Genomic DNA, 23598 nt, shown 5'->3' with positions numbered 1-23598 from the left:
AGTCCCCCTAGTCTATGTTAAGTCCCCCTAACAGTACTACTAGTCTATGTTAAGTCCCCCTAACAGTACTACTAGTCTATGTTAAGTCCCCCTAACAGAACTACTAGTCTATGTTAAGTCCCCCTAGTCTATGTTAAGTCCCCCTAACAGTACTACTAGTCTATGTTAAGTCCCCCTAGTCTATGTTAAGTCCCCCTAACAGTACTACTGGTCTATGTTAAGTCCCCCTAGTCTATGTTAAGTCCCCTAACAGTACTACTAGTCTATGTTAAGTCCCCCTAGTCTATGTTAAGTCCCCCTAACAGTACTACTAGTCTATGTTAAGTCCCCCTAACAGTACTACTAGTCTATGTTAAGTCCCCCTAGTCTATGTTAAGTCCCCCTAACAGTACTACTAGTCTATGTTAAGTCCCCCTAGTCTATGTTAAGTCCCCCTAACAGTACTACTGGTCTATGTTAAGTCCCCCTAGTCTATGTTAAGTCCCCCTAACAGTACTACTAGTCTATGTTAAGTCCCCCTAGTCTATGTTAAGTCCCCCTAACAGTACTACTAGTCTATGTTAAGTCCCCCTAACAGTACTACTAGTCTATGTTAAGTCCCCCTAGTCTATGTTAAGTCCCCCTAACAGTACTACTAGTCTATGTTAAGTCCCCCTAACATAACTACTAGTCTATGTTAAGTCCCCCTAGTCTATGTTAAGTCCCCCTAACAGTACTACTAGTCTATGTTAAGTCCCCCTAACATAACTACTAGTCTATGTTAAGTCCCCCTAACAGTACTACTAGTCTATGTTAAGTCCCCCTAACAGAACTACTAGTCTATGTTAAGTCCCCCTAACATAACTACTAGTCTATGTTAAGTCCCCCTAACAGAACTACTAGTCTATGTTAAGTCCCCCTAACAGTACTACTAGTCTATGTTAAGTCCCCCTAGTCTATGTTAAGTCCCCCTAACAGTACTACTAGTCTATGTTAAGTCCCCCTAACAGTACTACTAGTCTATGTTAAGTCCCCCTAGTCTATGTTAAGTCCCCCTAACAGTACTACTAGTCTATGTTAAGTCCCCCTAACAGTACTACTAGTCTATGTTAAGTCCCCCTAGTCTATGTTAAGTCCCCCTAACAGTACTACTAGTCTATGTTAAGTCCCCCTAACAGAACTACTAGTCTATGTTAAGTCCCCCTAACAGAACTACTAGTCTATGTTAAGTCCCCCTACCAGTACTACTAGTCTATGTTAAGTCCCCCTAACAGTACTACTAGTCTATGTTAAGTCCCCCTAGTCTATGTTAAGTCCCCCTAACAGTACTACTAGTCTATGTTAAGTCCCCCTAACATAACTACTCGTCTATGTTAAGTCCCCCTAACAGTATTACTAGTCTGTTAAGTCCCCCTAACAGTATTACTAGTCTATGTTAAGTCCCCCTAGTCTATGTTAAGTCCCCCTAACAGTATTACTAGTCTATGTTAAGTCCCCCTAACAGTACTACTAGTCTATGTTAAGTCCCCCTAGTCTATGTTAAGTCCCCCTAACAGTACTACCAGTCTATGTTAAGTCCCCCTAACAGTACTACTAGTCTATGTTAAGTCCCCCTAACAGAACTACTAGTCTATGTTAAGTCCCCCTAACAGTACTACTCGTCTATGTTAAGTCCCCCTAACCTAACAGTACTACTAGTCTATGTTAAGTCCCCCTGACAGCACTACTAGTCTATGTTAAGCCCCCCTAACCTAACAGTACTACTAGTCTATGTTAAGTCCCCCTAGTCTATGTTAAGTCCCCCTAACAGTACTACTAGTCTATGTTAAGTCACCCTAACCTAACAGTACTACTAGTCTATGTTAAGTCCCCCTGACAGCACTACTAGTCTATGTTAAGCCCCCCTAACCTAACAGTACTACTAGTCTATGTTAAGTCCCCCTAGTCTATGTTAAGTCCCCCTAACAGTACTACTAGTCTATGTTAAGTCCCCCTAGTCTATGTTAAGTCCCCCTAACAGTACTACTAGTCTATGTTAAGTCCCCCTAACAGTACTACTAGTCTATGTTAAGTCCCCCTAACAGTACTACTAGTCTATGTTAAGTCCCCCTAACAGTACTACTAGTCTATGTTAAGTCCCCCTAACAGTACTACTAGTCTATGTTAAGTCCCCTAACAGTACTACTAGTCTATGTTAAGTCACCCTAACAGTACTACTAGTCTATGTTAAGTCCCCCTAACAGTACTACTAGTCTATGTTAAGTCCCCCTAACAGTACTACTAGTCTATGTTAAGTCCCCCTAACAGTCCTACTAGTCTATGTTAAGTCCCCCTAAAACTACTACTAGTCTATGTTAAGTCCCCCTAACAGTACTACTAGTCTATGTTAAGTCCCCCTAACAGTACTACTAGTCTATGTTAAGTCCCACTCTGACAGACATTCTCTACTATTACTGCCTAACAGAACGACTAGTCTATGTTAAGTCTCACTCTGACAGACATTCTCTACTATTACTGCCTAACAGAACTACTAGTCTATGTTAAGTCCCCTAACCTAACAGTACTACTAGTCTATGTTAAGTCCCCCTAACAGTACTACTCGTCTATGTTAAGTCCCCCTAACCTAACAGTACTACTAGTCTATGTTAAGTCCCCCTAGTCTATGTTAAGTCCCCCTAACCTAACAGAACTACTAGTCTATGTTAAGTCCCCCTAACAGTACTACTAGTCTATGTTAAGTCCCCCTAACAGTACTACTAGTCTATGTTAAGTCCCCCTAACAGTACTACTAGTCTATGTTAAGTCCCCCTAACAGTACTACTAGTCTATGTTAAGTCCCCCTGACAGAACTACTAGTCTATGTTAAGTCCCCCTAACAGAACTACTAGTCTATGTTAAGTCCCCCTAACAGTACTACTAGTCTATGTTAAGTCCCCCTAACAGTACTACTAGTCTATGTTAAGTCCCCCTAACAGAACTACTAGTCTATGTTAAGTCCCACTAACCTAACAGTACTACTAGTCTATGTTAAGTCCCCCTAACAGTATTACTAGTCTATGTTAAGTCCCACTAACAGTACTACTAGTCTATGTTAAGTCCCCCTAACAGTCCTACTAGTCTATGTTAAGTCTCACTCTGACAGACATTCTCTACTATTACTGCCTGACAGAACTACTAGTCTATGTTAAGTCTCACTCTGACAGACATTTTCTACTATTACTGCCTAACAGAACGACTAGTCTATGTTAAGTCCCCCTAACAGTACTACTAGTCTATGTTAAGTCCCCCTAACAGTACTACTAGTCTATGTTAAGTCCCCCTAACAGTACTACTAGTCTATGTTAAGTCCCCCTAACAGAACGACTAGTCTATGTTAAGTCCCCCTAACAGAACGACTAGTCTATGTTAAGTCCCCCTAACAGAACGACTAGTCTATGTTAAGTCCCCCTAACAGTACTACTAGTCTATGTTAAGTCCCCCTAACAGAACTACTAGTCTATGTTAAGTCCCACTAACAGTACTACTAGTATATGTTAAGTCCCCCTAACAGTCCTACTAGTCTATGTTAAGTCCCCCTAACAGTACTACTAGTCTATGTTAAGTCCCCCTAACAGAACTACTAGTCTATGTTAAGTCCCACTAACAGTACTACTAGTATATGTTAAGTCCCCCTAACAGTACTACTAGTCTATGTTAAGTCCCCTAACCTAACAGTACTACTAGTCTATGTTAAGTCCCCCTAACAGTACTACTAGTCTATGTTAAGTCCCCCTAACAGTACTACTAGTCTATGTTAAGTCTCACTCTGACAGACATTCTCTACTATTACTGCCTAACAGAACGACTAGTCTATGTTAAGTCTCACTCTGACAGACATTCTCTACTATTACTGCCTAACAGAACGACTAGTCTATGTTAAGTCTCACTCTGACAGACATTCTCTACTATTACTGCCTAACAGAACTACTAGTCTATGTTAAGTCTCACTCTGACAGACATTCTCTACTATTACTGCCTAACAGAACGACTAGTCTATGTTAAGTCCCCCTAACCTAACAGTATTACTAGTGTATGTTAAGTCCCCCTAACAGTACTACTAGTCTATATTAAGGCCCCCTAACAGTACTACTAGTCTATGTTAAGTCCCCCTAACAGTACTACTAGTCTATGTTAAGTCCCCCTAACAGAACTACTAGTCTATGTTAAGTCCCCCTAACAGTCCTACTAGTCTATGTTAAGTCCCCCTAACAGTACTACTAGTCTATGTTAAGTCCCCCTAACAGTACTACTAGTCTATGTTAAGTCCCCCTAACAGTACTACTAGTCTATGTTAAGTCCCCCTAACAGAACTACTAGTCTATGTTAAGTCCCCCTAACAGTACTACTAGTCTATGTTAAGTCCCCCTAACAGTACTACTAGTCTATGTTAAGTCCCCCTAACAGTACTACTAGTCTATGTTAAGTCCCCCTAACAGTACTACTAGTCTATGTTAAGTCCCCCTAACAGTACTACTAGTCTATGTTAAGTCCCCCTAACATAACTACTAGTCTATGTTAAGTCCCCCTAACATAACTACTAGTCTATGTTAAGTCCCCCTAACAGTACTACTAGTCTATGTTAAGTCCCACTAACAGTACTACTAGTCTATGTTAAGTCCCCTAACATAACTACTAGTCTATGTTAAGTCCCCCTAACAGAACTACTAGTCTATGTTAAGTCCCCCTAACAGTACTACTAGTCTATGTTAAGTCCCCCTAACAGAACTACTAGTCTATGTTAAGTCCCCCTAACAGTACTACTAGTCTATGTTAAGTCCCCCTAACATAACTACTAGTCTATGTTAAGTCCCCCTAACAGTACTACTAGTCTATGTTAAGTCCCCCTAACATAACTACTAGTCTATGTTAAGTCCCCCTAACAGTACTACTAGTCTATGTTAAGTCCCACTAACAGTACTACTAGTCTATGTTAAGTCCCCCTAACAGAACTACTAGTCTATGTTAAGTCCCCCTAACAGTACTACTAGTCTATGTTAAGTCCCCCTAACAGTACTACTAGTCTATGTTAAGTCCCCCTAACAGTACTACTAGTCTATGTTAAGTCCCCCTAACAGTACTACTAGTCGATGTTAAGTCCCCTAACATAACTACTAGTCTATGTTAAGTCCCCCTAACATAACTACTAGTCTATGTTAAGTCCCCCTAACAGTACTACTAGTCTATGTTAAGTCCCACTAACAGTACTACTAGTCTATGTTAAGTCCCCCTAACATAACTACTAGTCTATGTTAAGTCCCCCTAACAGAACTACTAGTCTATGTTAAGTCCCCCTAACAGTACTACTAGTCTATGTTAAGTCCCCCTAACAGAACTACTAGTCTATGTTAAGTCCCCCTAACAGTACTACTAGTCTATGTTAAGTCCCCCTAACATAACTACTAGTCTATGTTAAGTCCCCCTAACAGTACTACTAGTCTATGTTAAGTCCCACTAACAGTACTACTAGTCTATGTTAAGTCCCCCTAACATAACTACTAGTCTATGTTAAGTCCCCCTAACAGAACTACTAGTCTATGTTAAGTCCCCCTAACAGTACTACTAGTCTATGTTAAGTCCCCCTAACAGAACTACTAGTCTATGTTAAGTCCCCCTAACAGTACTACTAGTCTATGTTAAGTCCCCCTAACAGTACTACTAGTCTATGTTAAGTCCCCCTAACAGTACTACTAGTCTATGTTAAGTCCCCCTAACAGTACTACTAGTCTATGTTAAGTCCCCCTAACATAACTACTAGTCTATGTTAAGTCCCCCTAACATAACTACTAGTCTATGTTAAGTCCCCCTAACAGTACTACTAGTCTATGTTAAGTCCCACTAACAGTACTACTAGTCTATGTTAAGTCCCCCTAACATAACTACTAGTCTATGTTAAGTCCCCCTAACAGAACTACTAGTCTATGTTAAGTCCCCCTAACAGTACTACTAGTCTATGTTAAGTCCCCCTAACAGTACTACTAGTCTATGTTAAGTCCCCCTAACAGAACTACTAGTCTATGTTAAGTCCCCCTAACATAACTACTAGTCTATGTTAAGTCCCCCTAACAGAACTACTAGTCTATGTTAAGTCCCCCTAACAGTACTACTAGTCTATGTTAAGTCCCCCTAACAGAACGACTAGTCTATGTTAAGTCCCCCTAACAGAACTACTAGTCTATGTTAAGTCCCCCTAACAGAACTACTAGTCTATGTTAAGTCCCCTAACCTAACAGTACTACTAGTCTATGTTAAGTCCCCCTAACAGTACTACTAGTCTATGTTAAGTCCCCCTAACAGAACGACTAGTCTATGTTAAGTCCCCCTAACAGAACTACTAGTCTATGTTAAGTCCCCCTAACAGAACTACTAGTCTATGTTAAGTCCCCTAACCTAACAGTACTACTAGTCTATGTTAAGTCCCCCTAACAGTACTACTAGTCTATGTTAAGTCCCCCTAACAGTACTACTAGTCTATGTTAAGTCTCACTCTGACAGACATTCTCTACTATTACTGCCTAACAGAACTACTAGTCTATGTTAAGTCTCACTCTGACAGACATTCTCTACTATTACTGCCTGACAGAACTACTAGTCTATGTTAAGTCCCCCTAACAGTACTACTAGTCTATGTTAAGTCCCCCTAACAGAACGACTAGTCTATGTTAAGTCCCCCTAACAGAACGACTAGTCTATGTTAAGTCCCCCTAACAGTACTACTAGTCTATGTTAAGTCCCCCTAACATTACTACTAGTCTATATTAAGGCCCCCTAACAGTACTACTAGTCTATGTTAAGTCCCCCTAACAGAACGACTAGTCTATGTTAAGTCCCACTAACAGTACTACTAGTCTATGTTAAGTCCCCCTAACAGTACTACTAGTCTATGTTAAGTCCCCCTAACAGAACTACTAGTCTATGTTAAGTCCCCCTAACAGTACTACTAGTCTATGTTAAGTCCCCCTAACAGTACTACTAGTCTATGTTAAGTCCCCCTAACAGTACTACTAGTCTATGTTAAGTCCCCCTAACAGTACTACTAGTCTATGTTAAGTCTCACTAACAGTACTACTAGTCTATGTTAAGTCCCCCTAACAGTACTACTAGTCTATGTTAAGTCCCCTAACAGAACTACTAGTCTATGTTAAGTCCCCCTAACAGTATTACTAGTCTATGTTAAGTCTCACTAACAGTACTACTAGTCTATGTTAAGTCCCCCTAACAGTACTACTAGTCTATGTTAAGTCCTCACTCTCCTTTTCACCTCATTTAACACCTTATTTACTTAAGAGGCACATATCAACAGGTGGTCCAAGGCACAGTGGGGGGGAGACTTTCTTATCTTGTTCCTCAAGCAAGATGGAGGCTGATGACATCACGAATCAAACATCACGAATCGAACATCACGAATCGAACATCAGACCAACTCCTGGAAGTTTGCAGTTGTGTCAACAAAAAACACTATTTTGCTAAAACCACATGTTTTTACCCTTTAGTGTATTTATACATTTCAACAGGACTAATCACTGGGGGACGTCTTTAAGGTCTCAGTAGGGTGATTCTCTACATTTCAACAGGACTAATCACTGGGGACGTCTTTAAGGTCTCAGTAGAGTGATTCTCTACATTTCAACAGGACTAATCACTGGGGGACGTCTTTAAGGTCTCAGTAGGTGATTCTCTACATTTCAACAGGACTAATCACTGGGGGGGACGTCTTTAAGGTCTCAGTAGGTGATTCTCTACATTTCAACAGGACTAATCACTGGGGGGACGTCTTTAAGGTCTCAGTAGGGTGATTCTCTACATTTCAACAGGACTAATCACTGGGGGGGCGTCTTTAAGGTCTCAGTAGGTGATCCTCTACATTTCAACAGGACTAATCACTGGGGGGGACGTCTTTAAGGTCTCAGTAGGGTGATTCTCTACATTTCAACAGGACTAATCACTGGGGGGGCGTCTAAGGTCTCAGTAGGGTGATTCTCTACATTTCAACAGGACTAATCACTGGGGGGACGTCTTTAAGGTCTCAGTAGGGTGATTCTCTACATTTCAACAGGACTAATCACTGGGGGACGTCTTTAAGGTCTCAGTAGGTGATTCTCTACATTTCAACAGGACTAATCACTGGGGGACGTCTTTAAGGTCTCAGTGGGGTGATTCTCTACATTTCAACAGGACTAATCACTGGGGGGGACGTCTTTAAGGTCTCAGTAGGGTGATTCTCTACATTTCAACAGGACTAATCACTGGGGGGACGTCTTTAAGGTCTCAGTAGGGTGATTCTCTACGTTTCAACAGGTCTAATCACTGGGGGGACGTCTTTAAGGTCTCAGTAGGGTGATTCTCTACATTTCAACAGGACTAATCACTGGGGGACGTCTTTAAGGTCTCAGTAGGGTGATTCTCTACATTTCAACAGGACTAATCACTGGGGGGACGTCTTTAAGGTCTCAGTAGGGTGATTCTCTACATTTCAACAGGACTAATCACTGGGGACGTCTTTAAGGTCTCAGTAGGGTGATTCTCTACATTTCAACAGGACTAATCACTGGGGGACGTCTTTAAGGTCTCAGTAGGGTGATTCTCTACATTTCAACAGGACTAATCACTGGGGGACGTCTTTAAGGTCTCAGTAGGGTGATTCTCTACATTTCAACAGGACTAATCACTGGGGGGGGCGTCTTTAAGGTCTCAGTAGGTGATTCTCTACATTTCAACAGGACTAATCACTGGGGGGACGTCTTTAAGGTCTCAGTAGGGTGATTCTCTACATTTCAACAGGACTAATCACTGGGGGGACGTCTTTAAGGTCTCAGTAGGGTGATTCTCTACATTTCAACAGGACTAATCACTGGGGGACGTCTTTAAGGTCTCAGTAGGTGATTCTCTACATTTCAACAGGTCTGTTTGGTCTTCTCTAAACCCTGGTCTGGTCTGTTTGGTCTTCTATAAACCCAAACCCCGGTCTGGTTTGCTACTCAAGCGTTCCTCGAAGTCTCGTGATGTTGTGCCTCTGGGTTTAGACACTCTGTGTAACCGTGCTCAGAGCCCTCAAATTAGAGCACAGGTCGAAATCAAATGAAGCACGGAGGGAACTTCTAGAATGCGTTTGTACATATTTTGAAACATGCATCCCTCACCTCTCTGAGTACTGCTGTTAGGTTTGACTGTGCTCTGTCCCTGACTGTCTCACCTCTCTGAGTACTGCTGTTAGGCTTGACTGTGCTCCGTCCCTGACTGTCTCACCTCTCTGAGTACTGCTGTTAGGCTTGACTGTGCTCCGTCCCTGACTGTCTCACCTCTCTGAGTACTGCTGTTAGGCTTGACTGTGCTCCGTCCCTGACTGTCTCACCTCTCTGAGTACTGCTGTTAGGTTTGACTGTGCTCCGTCCCTGACTGTCTCACCTCTCTGAGTACTGCTGTTAGGTTTGACTGTGCTCCGTCCCTGACTGTCTCACCTCTCTGAGTACTGCTGTTAGGCTTGACTGTGCTCCGTCCCTGACTGTCTCACCTCTCTGAGTACTGCTGTTAGGCTTGACTGTGCTCCGTCCCTGACTGTCTCACCTCTCTGAGTACTGCTGTTAGGCTTGACTGTGCTCCGTCCCTGACTGTCTCCCTCCACATCGGCCCTCTGTGTGGGGTACCTTGTCCCCTGTGCGCCCCAAGGGAGTCCCTGTCTGGCCAGGAGGGCTGTGAGGGTAGACAGCCTGGCTGAGGCTGGATTAGGGAGTGGGTCAGGAGGGATGGGGTCAGGCGTGGAGCCCCTGGAACCTGTGCAGGGGCAGAGGGTCCCTTCCCCAGATGGCGTCCCCCAGGGCTGTGTGTTGGGCCCACTCTGAAACACAGTCTCTGCCATCATGCTCTGGAGAGAGGCTGAGATCTCATCTAGACCGTCTGGCGTTGCCCTCTCTACCAAACCACCCTGATATCGGCCAGGAGACGAGAAGCGTCTGGAACCTACTGGTTTCTGTCCAGGACTACTCAGCCCTGTTGGGGAGAATTTACTAGCATGGTCAGGCTTGTGTGTTACACTGCATAGAGAAGAGGATAGCTTTCGGATATCCATTGTGTCCAATGTTCTGTTTGGTGCCAAAGGGGAGGATGAGAGTTTGCTGCTGGTATCTGATGTGGTATTGTTCTGAGACAGTCTGTCAGAGGGGACTGAAAGGCGACTGGTCTGACCACCAGACTGTACTGTTGACTCTACTGTTGACTGTAGAGGAGCTGGCGACAGCTGGCTTGGCTCTATTCTGTCCTCTGTATTGACCTGTCTGCTCTCCTCTAGTCTCTGAAGCAGACAGTCTCTCCGTCTCAGCTCGTTCTCTGGTTCCACCAAGGGACAGATGTCCTCACCCACTGAGATGGAGTCTTCAGGACTGACTCCATCTTGTGTTTGTGATGGACTTACATCCATGCTCTCCTGTGGAGTGGAGTAGAGTATCACTAAGCACCCTGGGACATCTAATATGCTCCTTCACCACCTCTACCACCAAGCACCCTGGGACATCTAATATGATCCTTCCTCTACCACTAAGCACCCTGGGACATCTAATATGCTCCTTCACCACCTCTACCACTAAGCACCCCGGGACATCTAATATGCTCCTTCACCACCTCTACCACTAAGCACCCTGGGACATCTAATATGATCCTTCCTCTACCACTAAGCACCCTGGGACATCTAATATGATCCTTCCTCTACCACTAAGCACCCTGGGACATCTAATATGCTCCTTCCTCTACCACTAAGCACCCTGGGACATCTAATATGCTCCTTCACCACTTCTCCCTGCAGGGTGGAGCTCAAATTAAATTCCTTGGATGAGTTCCTAGTGATCAAGCGATAACAACAACAACAACCCAAGAGTGTAACTGTGACACCTTTCCAAACTGGATCAGGGCCTGTAGTCACACACCTTCTCAGAGTAAAGGAGGGCTGATATAGGATCAGTTTGGTCTATTAGATCATCCTAAAAAAATCTGATCACATGAACAAGATGGATCTGATCCCAAATCAGCCCTCCTGCCTCTGAGACACTGTTGGCTGTACCAGCCATGAAACAATTCATATGGAACACCCCCCCCCCCCCCCTCCCCTCCAGGTTGTGTGTGTTTGACAAAGACAAGACAAAAGGCAAGCAGGAACGTACCGGTTGGTAACCGATCCCCGTGAAGCCATCTTGATCTTGGTTGTAAAAGAGTAAGGACTCGGCTGAAGAGGAAGACCGGTTACCGGCAGCAGGCGTGTTGCTCTCACACCAGGCCCTGAGTACAGACACACCACACAGTCCGAGACTCTTCTAACAACTGACCAATCACAACACCAGGCCCTGAGTACAGACACACCACACAGTCCGAGACTCTTCTAATAACTGACCAATCACAACACCAGGCCCTGAGTACAGACACACCACACAGTCCGAGACTCTTCTCACAACTGACCAATCACAACACCAGGCCCTGAGTACAGACACACCACACAGTCCGAGACTCTTCTAATAACTGACCAATCACAACACCAGGCCCTGAGTACAGACACACCACACAGTCCGAGACTCTCCTAACAACTGACCAATCACAACACCAGGCCCTGAGTACAGACACACCACACAGTCCGAGACTCTTCTAATAACTGACCAATCACAACACCAGGCCCTGAGTACAGACACACCACACAGTCCGAGACTCTTCTCACAACTGACCAATCACAACACCAGGCCCTGAGTACAGACACACCACACAGTCCGAGACTCTTCTAATAACTGACCAATCACAACACCAGGCCCTGAGTACAGACACACCACACAGTCCGAGACTCTTCTAATAACTGACCAATCACAACACCAGGCCCTGAGTACAGACACACCACACAGTCCGAGACTCTTCTAATAACTGACCAATCACAACACCAGGCCCTGAGTACAGACACACCACACAGTCCGAGACTCTTCTAATAACTGACCAATCACAACACCAGGCCCTGAGTACAGACACACCACACAGTCCGAGACTCTTCTAACAACTGACCAATCACAACACCAGGCCCTGAGTACAGACACACCACACAGTCCGAGACTCTTCTAATAACTGACCAATCACAACACCAGGCCCTGAGTACAGACACACCACACAGTCCGAGACTCTTCTAACAACTGACCAATCACAACACCAGGCCCTGAGTACAGACACACCACACAGTCCGAGACTCTTCTAATAACTGACCAATCACAACACCAGGCCCTGAGTACAGACACACCACACAGTCCGAGACTCTTCTAATAACTGACCAATCACAACACCAGGCCCTGAGTACAGACACACCACACAGTCCGAGACTCTTCTAACAACTGACCAATCACAACACCAGGCCCTGAGTACAGACACACCACACAGTCCGAGACTCTTCTAATAACTGACCAATCACAACACCAGGCCCTGAGTACAGAAACACCACACAGTCCGAGACTCTCCTCACAACTGACCAATCACAACACCAGGCCCTGAGTACAGACACACCACACAGTCCGAGACTCTTCTAATAACTGACCAATCACAACACCAGGCCCTGAGTACAGACACACCACACAGTCCGAGACTCTTCTAATAACTGACCAATCACAACACCAGGCCCTGAGTACAGACACACCACACAGTCCGAGACTCTTCTAATAACTGACCAATCACAACACCAGGCCCTGAGTACAGAAACACCACACAGTCCGAGACTCTTCTAATAACTGACCAATCACAACACCAGGCCCTGAGTACAGACACACCACACAGTCCGAGACTCTCCTCACAACTGACCAATCACAACACCAGGCCCTGAGTACAGACACACCACACAGTCCGAGACTCTTCTAACAACTGACCAATCACAACACCAGGCCCTGAGTACAGACACACCACACAGTCCGAGACTCTTCTAATAACTGACCAATCACAACACCAGGCCCTGAGTACAGACACACCACACAGTCCGAGACTCTTCTAACAACTGACCAATCACAACACCAGGCCCTGAGTACAGACACACCACACAGTCCGAGACTCTTCTAACAACTGACCAATCACAACACCAGGCCCTGAGTACAGACACACCACACAGTCCGAGACTCTTCTAATAACTGACCAATCACAACACCAGGCCCTGAGTACAGACACACCACACAGTCCGAGACTCTTCTAATAACTGACCAATCACAACACCAGGCCCTGAGTACAGACACACCACACAGTCCGAGACTCTTCTAATAACTGACCAATCACAACACCAGGCCCTGAGTACAGACACACCACACAGTCCGAGACTCTTCTAATAACTGACCAATCACAACACCAGGCCCTGAGTACAGACACCCCACACAGTCCGAGACTCTTCTAATAACTGACCAATCACAACACCAGGCCCTGAGTACAGACACACCATACAGTCCGAGACTCTTCTAATAACTGACCAATCACAACACCAGGCCCTGAGTACAAAAACACCACACAGTCCGAGACTCTTCTAATAACTGACCAATCACAACACCAGGCCCTGAGTACAGACACACCACACAGTCCGAGACTCTTCTAATAACTGACCAATCACAACACCAGGCCCTGAGTACAAACACACCACACAGTCCGAGACTCTTCTAATAACTGACCAATCACAACACCAGGCCCTGAGTACAGACACACCACACAGTCCGAGACTCTTCTAATAACTGACCAATCACAACACCAGGCCCTGAGTACAAACACACCACACAGTCCGAGACTCTTCTAATAACTGACCAATCACAACACCAGGCCCTGAGTACAGACACACCACACAGTCCGAGACTCTTCTAATAACTGACCAATCACAACACCAGGCCCTGAGTACAGACACACACACAGTCGAGACTCTTCTAATAACTGACCAATCACAACACCAGGCCCTGAGTACAGACACACCACACAGTCCGAGACTCTTCTAACAACTGACCAATCACAACACCAGGCCCTGAGTACAGACACACCACACAGTCCGAGACTCTTCTAATAACTGACCAATCACAACACCAGGCCCTGAGTACAGACACACCACACAGTCCGAGACTCTTCTAATAACTGACCAATCACAACACCAGGCCCTGAGTACAGACACACCACACAGTCCGAGACTCTTCTAACAACTGACCAATCACAACACCAGGCCCTGAGTACAGACACACCACACAGTCCGAGACTCTTCTAATAACTAACCAATCACAACACCAGGCCCTGAGTACAGACACACCACACAGTCCGAGACTCTTCTAACAACTGACCAATCACAACACCAGGCCCTGAGTACAGACACACCACACAGTCCGAGACTCTTCTAATAACTGACCAATCACAACACCAGGCCCTGAGTACAGAAACACCACACAGTCCGAGACTCTTCTAACAACTGACCAATCACAACACCAGGCCCTGAGTACAGAAACACCACACAGTCCGAGACTCTTCTAACAACTGACCAATCACAACACCAGGCCCTGAGTACAGACACACCACACAGTCCGAGACTCTTCTAATAACTGACCAATCACAACACCAGGCCCTGAGTACAGACACACCACACAGTCCGAGACTCTCCTAACAACTGACCAATCACAACACCAGGCCCTGAGTACAGACACACCACACAGTCCGAGACTCTTCTAATAACTGACCAATCACAACACCAGGCCCTGAGTACAGACACACCACACAGTCCGAGACTCTTCTAACAACTGACCAATCACAACACAGTCCGAGACTCTTCTAACAACTGACCAATCACAACACCAGGCCCTGAGTACAGAAACACCACACAGTCCGAGACTCTGCTAACAACTGACCAATCACAACACCAGGCCCTGAGTACAAAAACACCACACAGTCCGAGACTCTTCTAACAACTGACCAATCACAACACTAGGCCAGTCACCAGTCCCCAACTGGCCAGTCACCAGTCCCCAACTGACCAATCACAACACTAAGCCAGCCACCAGTCCCCAACTGACCAATCACAACACTAAGCCAGTCACCAGTCCCCAACTGACCAATCACAACACTAGGCCAGTCACCAGTCCCCAACTGACCAATCACAACACTAAGCCGGTCATTAGTCCCCAACTGACCAATCACAACACTAAGCCAGTCACCAGTCCCCAACTGACCAATCACAACACTAAGCCAGTCACCAGTCCCCAACTGACCAATCACAACACTAGGCCCTGAGTACAGACACACCACACAGTCCGAGACTCTTCTAACAACTGACCAATCACAACACTAGGCCAGTCACCAGTCCCCAACTGACCAATCACAACACTAAGCCAGTCACCAGTCCCCAACTGACCAATCACAACACTAAGCCAGCCACCAGTCCCCAACTGACCAATCACAACACTAAGCCAGCCACCAGTCCCCAACTGACCAATCACAACACCAGGCCCTGAGTACAGACACACCACACAGTCCGAGACTCTTCTAACAACTGACCAATCACAACACTAGGCCAGTCACCAGTCCCCAACTGACCAATCACAACACTAAGCCAGTCACCAGTCCCCAACTGACCAATCACAACACTAAGCCAGCCACCAGTCCCCAACTGACCAATCACAACACTAAGCCAGTCATCAGTCCCCAACTGACCAATCACAACACTAAGCCAGTCACCAGTCCCCTACTGACCAATCACAACACTAAGCCATTCACCAGTCCCCTACTGACCAATCACAACACTGGTCAGTTGGGGACTGGTGACTGGCTTAATCACAACACTAGGCCAGTCACCAGTCCCCAACTGACCAATCACAACACTAGGCCAGTCACCAGTCCCCAACTGACCAATCACAACACTAGGCCAGTCACCAGTCCCCAACTAACCAATCACAACATTAGGCCAGTCACCAGTCCCCAACTGACCAATCACAACACTAAGCCAGTCACCAGTCCCCAACTGACCAATCACAACACTAAGCCAGTCACCAGTCCCCAACTGACCAATCACAACACTAAGCCAGTCACCAGTCCCCAACTGACCAATCACAACACTAAGCCAGTCACCAGTCCCCGACTGACCAATCACAACACTAAGTCACCATTCCCCAACTGACCAATCACAACACTAAGCCAGCCACCAGTCCCCAACTGACCAATCACAGCACTAAGCCAGTCACCAGTCCCCAACTGACCAATCACAACACTAGGCCAGTCACCCGTCCCCAACTGACCAATCGCAACACTAAGTCACCAGTCCCGAACTGACCAATCACAACACTAGGCCAGTCACCAGTCCCCAACCGCTGTTATCATCAAATCACTCAGTCAAAATTACGTTTCATGATCATTGCTTATTGAGTTGAAAATGACTGATTGATGACTGACAGGTTGATCAGACTGTTGACGGTATAGAGAGGGGCCCTTCTCTCTCACCTGTAGTGACTGACAGGTTGGTGGTATATAGAGGGGCCCTTCTCTCTCACCTGTAGTGACTGACAGGTTGACGGTATATAGAGGGGCCCTTCTCTCTCACCTGTAGTGACTGACAGGTTGGTGGTATATAGAGGGGCCCTTCTCTCTCACCTGTAGTGACTGACAGGTTGGTGGTATATAGAGGGGCCCTTCTCTCTCACCTGTAGTGACTGACAGGTTGACCAGACTGTTGACGGTATATAGAGGGGCCCTTCTCTCTCACCTGTAGTGACTGACAGGTTGGTGGTATATAGAGGGGCCCTTCTCTCTCACCTGTAGTGACTGACAGGTTGGTGGTATATAGAGGGGCCCTTCTCTCTCACCTGTAGTGACTGACAGGTTGGTGGTATAGAGAGGGGCCCTTCTCTCTCACTTGTACTGACTGACAGGTTGACCAGACTGTTGACGGTATAGAGAGGGGCCCTTCTCTCTCACCTGTAGTGACTGACAGGTTGACCAGACTGTTGACGGTATAGAGAGGGGCCCTTCTCTCTCACCTGTAGTGACTGACAGGTTGGTGGTATATAGAGGGGCCCTTCTCTCTCACCTGTAGTGACTGACAGGTTGACCAGACTGTTGACGGTATAGAGAGGGGCCCTTCTCTCTCACCTGTAGTGACTGACAGGTTGGTGGTATATAGAGGGGCCCTTCTCTCTCACCTGTAGTGACTGACAGGTTGACCAGACTGTTGACGGTATATAGAGGGGCCCTTCTCTCTCACCTGTAGTGACTGACAGGTTGGTGGTATATAGAGGGGCCCTTCTCTCTCACCTGTAGTGACTGACAGGTTGACCAGACTGTTGACGGTATAGAGAGGGGCCCTTCTCTCTCACCTGTAGTGACTGACAGGTTGACCAGACTGTTGACGGTATAGAGAGGGGCCCTTCTCTCTCACCTGTAGTGACTGACAGGTTGGTGGTATATAGAGGGGCCCTTCTCTCTCACCTGTAGTGACTGACAGGTTGACCAGACTGTTGACGGTATAGAGAGGGGCCCTTCTCTCTCACCTGTAGTGACTGACAGGTTGACCAGACTGTTGACGGTATAGAGAGGGGCCCTTCTCTCTCACCTGTAGTGACTGACAGGTTGGTGGTATAGAGAGGGGCCCTTCTCTCTCACCTGTAGTGACTGACAGGTTGGTGGTATATAGTGGGGCCCTTCTTTCTCACCTGTACTGACTGACAGGTTGATCAGACTACTGACGGTATATAGAGGGGCCCTTCTCTCTCACCTGTAGTGACTGACAGGTTGGTGGTATATAGAGGGGCCCTTCTCTCTCACCTGTAGTGACTGACAGGTTGACCAGACTGTTGACGGTATATAGAGGGGCCCTTCTCTCTCACCTGTAGTGACTGACAGGTTGACCAGACTGTTGACGGTATATAGAGGGGCCCTTCTCTCTCACCTGTAGTGACTGACAGGTTGGTGGTATATAGAGGGGCCCTTCTCTCTCACCTGTAGTGACTGACAGGTTGGTGGTATATAGAGGGGCCCTTCTCTCTCACCTGTAGTGACTGACAGGTTGACCAGACTGTTGACGGTATATAGAGGGGCCCTTCTCTCTCACCTGTAGTGACTGACAGGTTGGTGGTATATAGAGGGGCCCTTCTCTCTCACCTGTAGTGACTGACAGGTTGGTGGTATATAGAGGGGCCCTTCTCTCTCACCTGTAGTGACTGACAGGTTGGTGGTATATAGAGGGGCCCTTCTCTCTCACCTGTAGTGACTGACAGGTTGACCAGACTGTTGACGGTATATAGAGGGGCCCTTCTCTCTCACCTGTAGTGACTGACAGGTTGACCAGACTGTTGACGGTATAGAGAGGGGCCCTTCTCTCTCACCTGTAGTGACTGACAGGTTGGTGGTATAGAGAGGGGCCCTTCTCTCTCACCTGTACTGACTGACAGGTTGACCAGACTGTTGACAGTATATAGAGGGGCCCTTCTCTCTCACCTGTAGTGACTGACAGGTTGACCAGACTGTTGACGGTATATAGAGGGGCCCTTCTCTCTCACCTGTAGTGACTGACAGGTTGACCAGACTGTTGACGGTATAGAGAGGGGCCCTTCTCTCTCACCTGTAGTGACTGACAGGTTGGTGGTATATAGAGGGGCCCTTCTCTCTCACCTGTAGTGACTGACAGGTTGGTGGTATATAGAGGGGCCCTTCTCTCTCACCTGTAGTGACTGACAGGTTGGTGGTATATAGAGGGGCCCTTCTCTCTCACCTGTAGTGACTGACAGGTTGGTGGTATATAGAGGGGCCCTTCTCTCTCACCTGTAGTGACTGACAGGTTGGTGGTATATAGAGGGGCCCTTCTCTCTCACCTGTAGTGACTGACAGGTTGACCAGACTGTTGACGGTATAGAGAGGGGCCCTTCTCTCTCACCTGTAGTGACTGACAGGTTGGTGGTATATAGAGGGGCCCTTCTCTCTCACCTGTAGTGACTGACAGGTTGACGGTATATAGAGGGGCCCTTCTCTCTCACCTGTAGTGACTGACAGGTTGGTGGTATATAGAGGGGCCCTTCTCTCTCACCTGTAGTGACTGACAGGTTGGTGGTATATAGAGGGGCCCTTCTCTCTCACCTGTAGTGACTGACAGGTTGGTGGTATATAGAGGGGCCCTTCTCTCTCACCTGTAGTGACTGACAGGTTGACCAGACTGTTGACGGTATATAGAGGGGCCCTTCTCTCTCACCTGTAGTGACTGACAGGTTGGTGGTATATAGAGGGGCCCTTCTCTCTCACCTGTAGTGACTGACAGGTTGGTGGTATAGAGAGGGGCCCTTCTCTCTCACCTGTAGTGACTGACAGGTTGGTGGTATATAGAGGGGCCCTTCTCTCTCACCTGTAGTGACTGACAGGTTGGTGGTATATAGAGGGGCCCTTCTCTCTCACCTGTAGTGACTGACAGGTTGGTGGTATATAGAGGGGCCCTTCTCTCTCACCTGTAGTGACTGACAGGTTGGTGGTATATAGTGGGGCCCTTCTCTCTCACCTGTAGTGACTGACAGGTTGGTGGTATATAGAGGGGCCCTTCTCTCTCACCTGTAGTGACTGACAGGTTGGTGGTATATAGTGGGGCCCTTCTCTCTCACCTGTAGTGACTGACAGGTTGGTGGTATATAGAGGGGCCCTTCTCTCTCACCTGTAGTGACTGACAGGTTGGTGGTATATAGAGGGGCCCTTCTCTCTCACCTGTAGTGACTGACAGGTTGATCAGACTGTTGACGGTATAGAGAGGGGCCCTTCTCTCTCACCTGTAGTGACTGACAGGTTGGTGGTATATAGTGGGGCCCTTCTCTCTCACCTGTAGTGACTGACAGGTTGGTGGTATATAGAGGGGCCCTTCTCTCTCACCTGTAGTGACTGACAGGTTGACCAGACTGTTGACGGTATAGAGAGGGGCCCTTCTCTCTCACCTGTACTGACTGACAGGTTGACCAGACTGTTGACAGTATAGAGAGGGGCCCCTCTCTCACACCTGTAGTGACTGACAGGTTGACCAGACTGTTGACAGTATATAGAGGGGCCCTTCTCTCTCAGCTGTAGTGACTGACAGGTTGACCAGACTGTTGACGGTATAGAGAGGGGCCCTTCTCTCTCACCTGTAGTGACTGACAGGTTGATCAGACTGTTGACGGTATAGAGAGGGGCCCTTCTCTCTCACCTGTAGTGACTGACAGGTTGGTGGTATATAGAGAGGGGCCCTTCTCTCTCACCTGTAGTGACTGACAGGTTGACCAGACTGTTGACGGTATATAGAGGGGCCCTTCTCTCTCACCTGTACTGACTGACAGGTTGGTGGTATATAGAGGGGCCCTTCTCTCTCACCTGTAGTGACTGACAGGTTGGTGGTATATAGAGGGGCCCTTCTCTCTCACCTGTAGTGACTGACAGGTTGGTGGTATATAGTGGGGCCCTTCTCTCTCACCTGTAGTGACTGACAGGTTGGTGGTATATAGAGGGGCCCTTCTCTCTCACCTGTAGTGACTGACAGGTTGGTGGTATATAGTGGGGCCCTTCTCTCTCACCTGTAGTGACTGACAGGTTGACCAGACTCTTGACGGTATAGAGAGGGGCCCTTCTCTCTCACCTGTAGTGACTGACAGGTTGGTGGTATATAGTGGGGCCCTTCTCTCTCACCTGTAGTGACTGACAGGTTGACCAGACTGTTGGTGGTATAGAGAGGGGCCCTTCTCTCTCACCTGTAGTGACTGACAGGTTGACCAGACTGTTGGTGGTATATAGTGGGGCCCTTCTCTCTCACCTGTAGTGACTGACAGGTTGACCAGACTGTTGACGGTATAGAGAGGGGCCCTTCTCTCTCACCTGTAGTGACTGACAGGTTGACCAGACTGTTAACGGTATAGAGAGGGGCCCTTCTCTCTCACCTGTAGTGACTGACAGGTTGACCAGACTGTTGACGGTATATAGAGGGGCCCTTCTCTCTCACCTGTAGTGACTGACAGGTTGGTGGTATATAGTGGGGCCCTTCTCTCTCACCTGTAGTGACTGACAGGTTGGTGGTATATAGAGGGGCCCTTCTCTCTCACCTGTAGTGACTGACAGGTTGGTGGTATATAGAGGGGCCCTTCTCTCTCACCTGTAGTGACTGACAGGTTGGTGGTATATAGAGGGGCCCTTTCTCTCACCTGTAGTGACTGACAGGTTGGTGGTATATAGTGGGGCCCTTCTCTCTCACCTGTAGTGACTGACAGGTTGACCAGACTGTTGACGGTATAGAGAGGGGCCCTTCTCTCTCACCTGTAGTGACTGACAGGTTGACCAGACTGTTGACGGTATATAGAGGGGCCCTTCTCTCTCACCTGTAGTGACTGACAGGTTGACCAGACTGTTGACGGTATATAGAGGGGCCCTTCTCTCTCACCTGTAGTGACTGACAGGTTGACCAGACTGTTGACGGTATATAGAGGGGCCCTTCTCTCTCACCTGTAGTGACTGACAGGTTGGTGGTATATAGAGGGGCCCTTCTCTCTCACCTGTAGTGACTGACAGGTTGGTGGTATATAGAGGGGCCCTTCTCTCTCACCTGTAGTGACTGACAGGTTGGTGGTATATAGAGGGGCCCTTCTCTCTCACCTGTAGTGACTGACAGGTTGGTGGTATATAGAGGGGCCCTTCTCTCTCACCTGTAGTGACTGACAGGTTGGTGGTATATAGTGGGGCCCTTCTCTCTCACCTGTAGTGACTGACAGGTTGACCAGACTGTTGACGGTATAGAGAGGGGCCCTTCTCTCTCACCTGTAGTGACTGACAGGTTGACCAGACTGTTGACGGTATATAGAGGGGCCCTTCTCTCTCACCTGTAGTGACTGACAGGTTGACCAGACTGTTGACGGTATATAGAGGGGCCCTTCTCTCTCACCTGTAGTGACTGACAGGTTGGTGGTATATAGAGGGGCCCTTCTCTCTCACCTGTAGTGACTGACAGGTTGGTGGTATATAGAGGGGCCCTTCTCTCTCACCTGTAGTGACTGACAGGTTGGTGGTATATAGTGGGGCCCTTCTCTCTCACCTGTAGTCAGAACAGTCCTCCAGGGCTCCAGTCAGAGCTGGGATCTGAAACTCCTCTACCTCATGGCACAGCAGCCGCCATTCCCTGCACGACATGGACACAAAAATGGTTGGTATTGACCGATAAGAGCGGCCATTTTGGCTCGCTGCTGTGTCCAGTTTCCCAGTTCCCTACTGTACTTGAACACAGAGGGCAGCAACAGGCGTCCACATCTCAGGAAGTTGAGGATGTGTCTGAACATCGCTCCGTCGGCCCTGATCTGGAGACTGTGACCGAATACGATCCAGCTGCTCTTCCTAGGGTTGGACAGGAGCTCTGGGTGCTGGGACAGGGGAGAGAGGACAGGGGAGACACGGGACAGGGGAGAGACGGGACGGGACAGGGGAGAGACGACAGGGGAGAGAGGACAGGGGAGAGAGGACAGGGGAGAGAGGACAGGGGGACACGGGACAGGGGAGAGAGGACAGGGGAGAGAGAGGACAGGGGAGACACGAGACAGGGGAGAGAGGACAGGGGAGACACGGGACAGGGGAGACACGGGACGGGACAGGGAGAGAGGACAGGGGAGACACGAGACAGGGGAGAGAGGACAGGGGAGACACGGGACGGGACAGGGGAGACACGACAGGGGAGAGACGGGACAGGGGAGAAACGACAGGGGAGACACGGGACAGGGGAGAGACGGGACGGGGGAGAGACGGGACGGGGGAGAGACGGGATGGGACATGGGGGAGGCGGGACGGGACAGGGGAGAGAGGACGGGAGAGACGGGACAGGGGAGAGACGGGACGGGGGAGACACGGGACGGGGGAGAGACGGGGCAGGGGAGAGACGGGGCAGGGGAGAAACGGGACAGGGAAGAGACGGGACAGGGAAGAGACGGGACAGGGAAGAGACGGGATGGGACAGGGGAGAGACGGGACAGGGGAGAGACGGGATGGGACAGGGGAGACACGGGACGGGACAGGGGAGACGGGACGGGTAGACAGGGGAGAGACGGGACAGGGAAGACACGGGACGGGACAGGGGAGAGACGGGACAGGACAGGGAAGACACGGGACGGGACAGGGAAGACACGGGACGGGACAGGGAAGACACGGGACGGGACAGGGAAGACACGGGACGGGACAGGGAAGACACGGGACGGGACAGGGGAGAGACGGGACGGGAGAGAGACAACAGGGGAGACACGGGACAGGGGAGAGACGGGACGGGGGAGAGACGGGACGGGGGAGAGACGGGATGGGACATGGGGGAGGCGGGACGGGACAGGGGAGAGAGGACGGGAGAGACGGGACAGGGGAGAGACGGGACGGGGGAGACACGGGACGGGGGAGAGACGGGGCAGGGGAGAGACGGGGCAGGGGAGAAACGGGACAGGGAAGAGACGGGACAGGGAAGAGACGGGACAGGGAAGAGACGGGATGGGACAGGGGAGAGACGGGACAGGGGAGAGACGGGATGGGACAGGGGAGACACGGGACGGGACAGGGGAGACGGGACGGGTAGACAGGGGAGAGACGGGACAGGGAAGACACGGGACGGGACAGGGGAGAGAC

General features: G+C 48.4%; 1 protein-coding gene across 1 annotated transcript in view; it reads right to left on the bottom strand.

Moving 5' to 3' along the window:
* LOC135552195 (uncharacterized) overlaps positions 1 to 22353 on the bottom strand; it is a 29519-nt gene extending 7166 nt beyond the window's left edge. The window contains exons 1-3 of the mRNA XM_064983671.1: positions 22040 to 22353; positions 11166 to 11280; positions 9580 to 10435 (exon numbers count right to left, since the gene is read on the bottom strand). Coding sequence (XP_064839743.1) covers positions 9580 to 10435; positions 11166 to 11280; positions 22040 to 22134 — 1066 coding nt within the window. The 5' untranslated portion in view covers positions 22135 to 22353. The remainder of the gene's footprint in view (positions 1 to 9579; positions 10436 to 11165; positions 11281 to 22039) is intronic.
* Positions 22354 to 23598: the final 1245 nt, after the last annotated feature.

The sequence above is a fragment of the Oncorhynchus masou genome, chromosome 2 (genome assembly GCF_036934945.1).
Source record: "Oncorhynchus masou masou isolate Uvic2021 chromosome 2, UVic_Omas_1.1, whole genome shotgun sequence".
Taxonomy (NCBI): Eukaryota; Metazoa; Chordata; class Actinopteri; order Salmoniformes; family Salmonidae; genus Oncorhynchus; species Oncorhynchus masou.
This window is presented reverse-complemented; position numbering and strand designations above follow the sequence as displayed.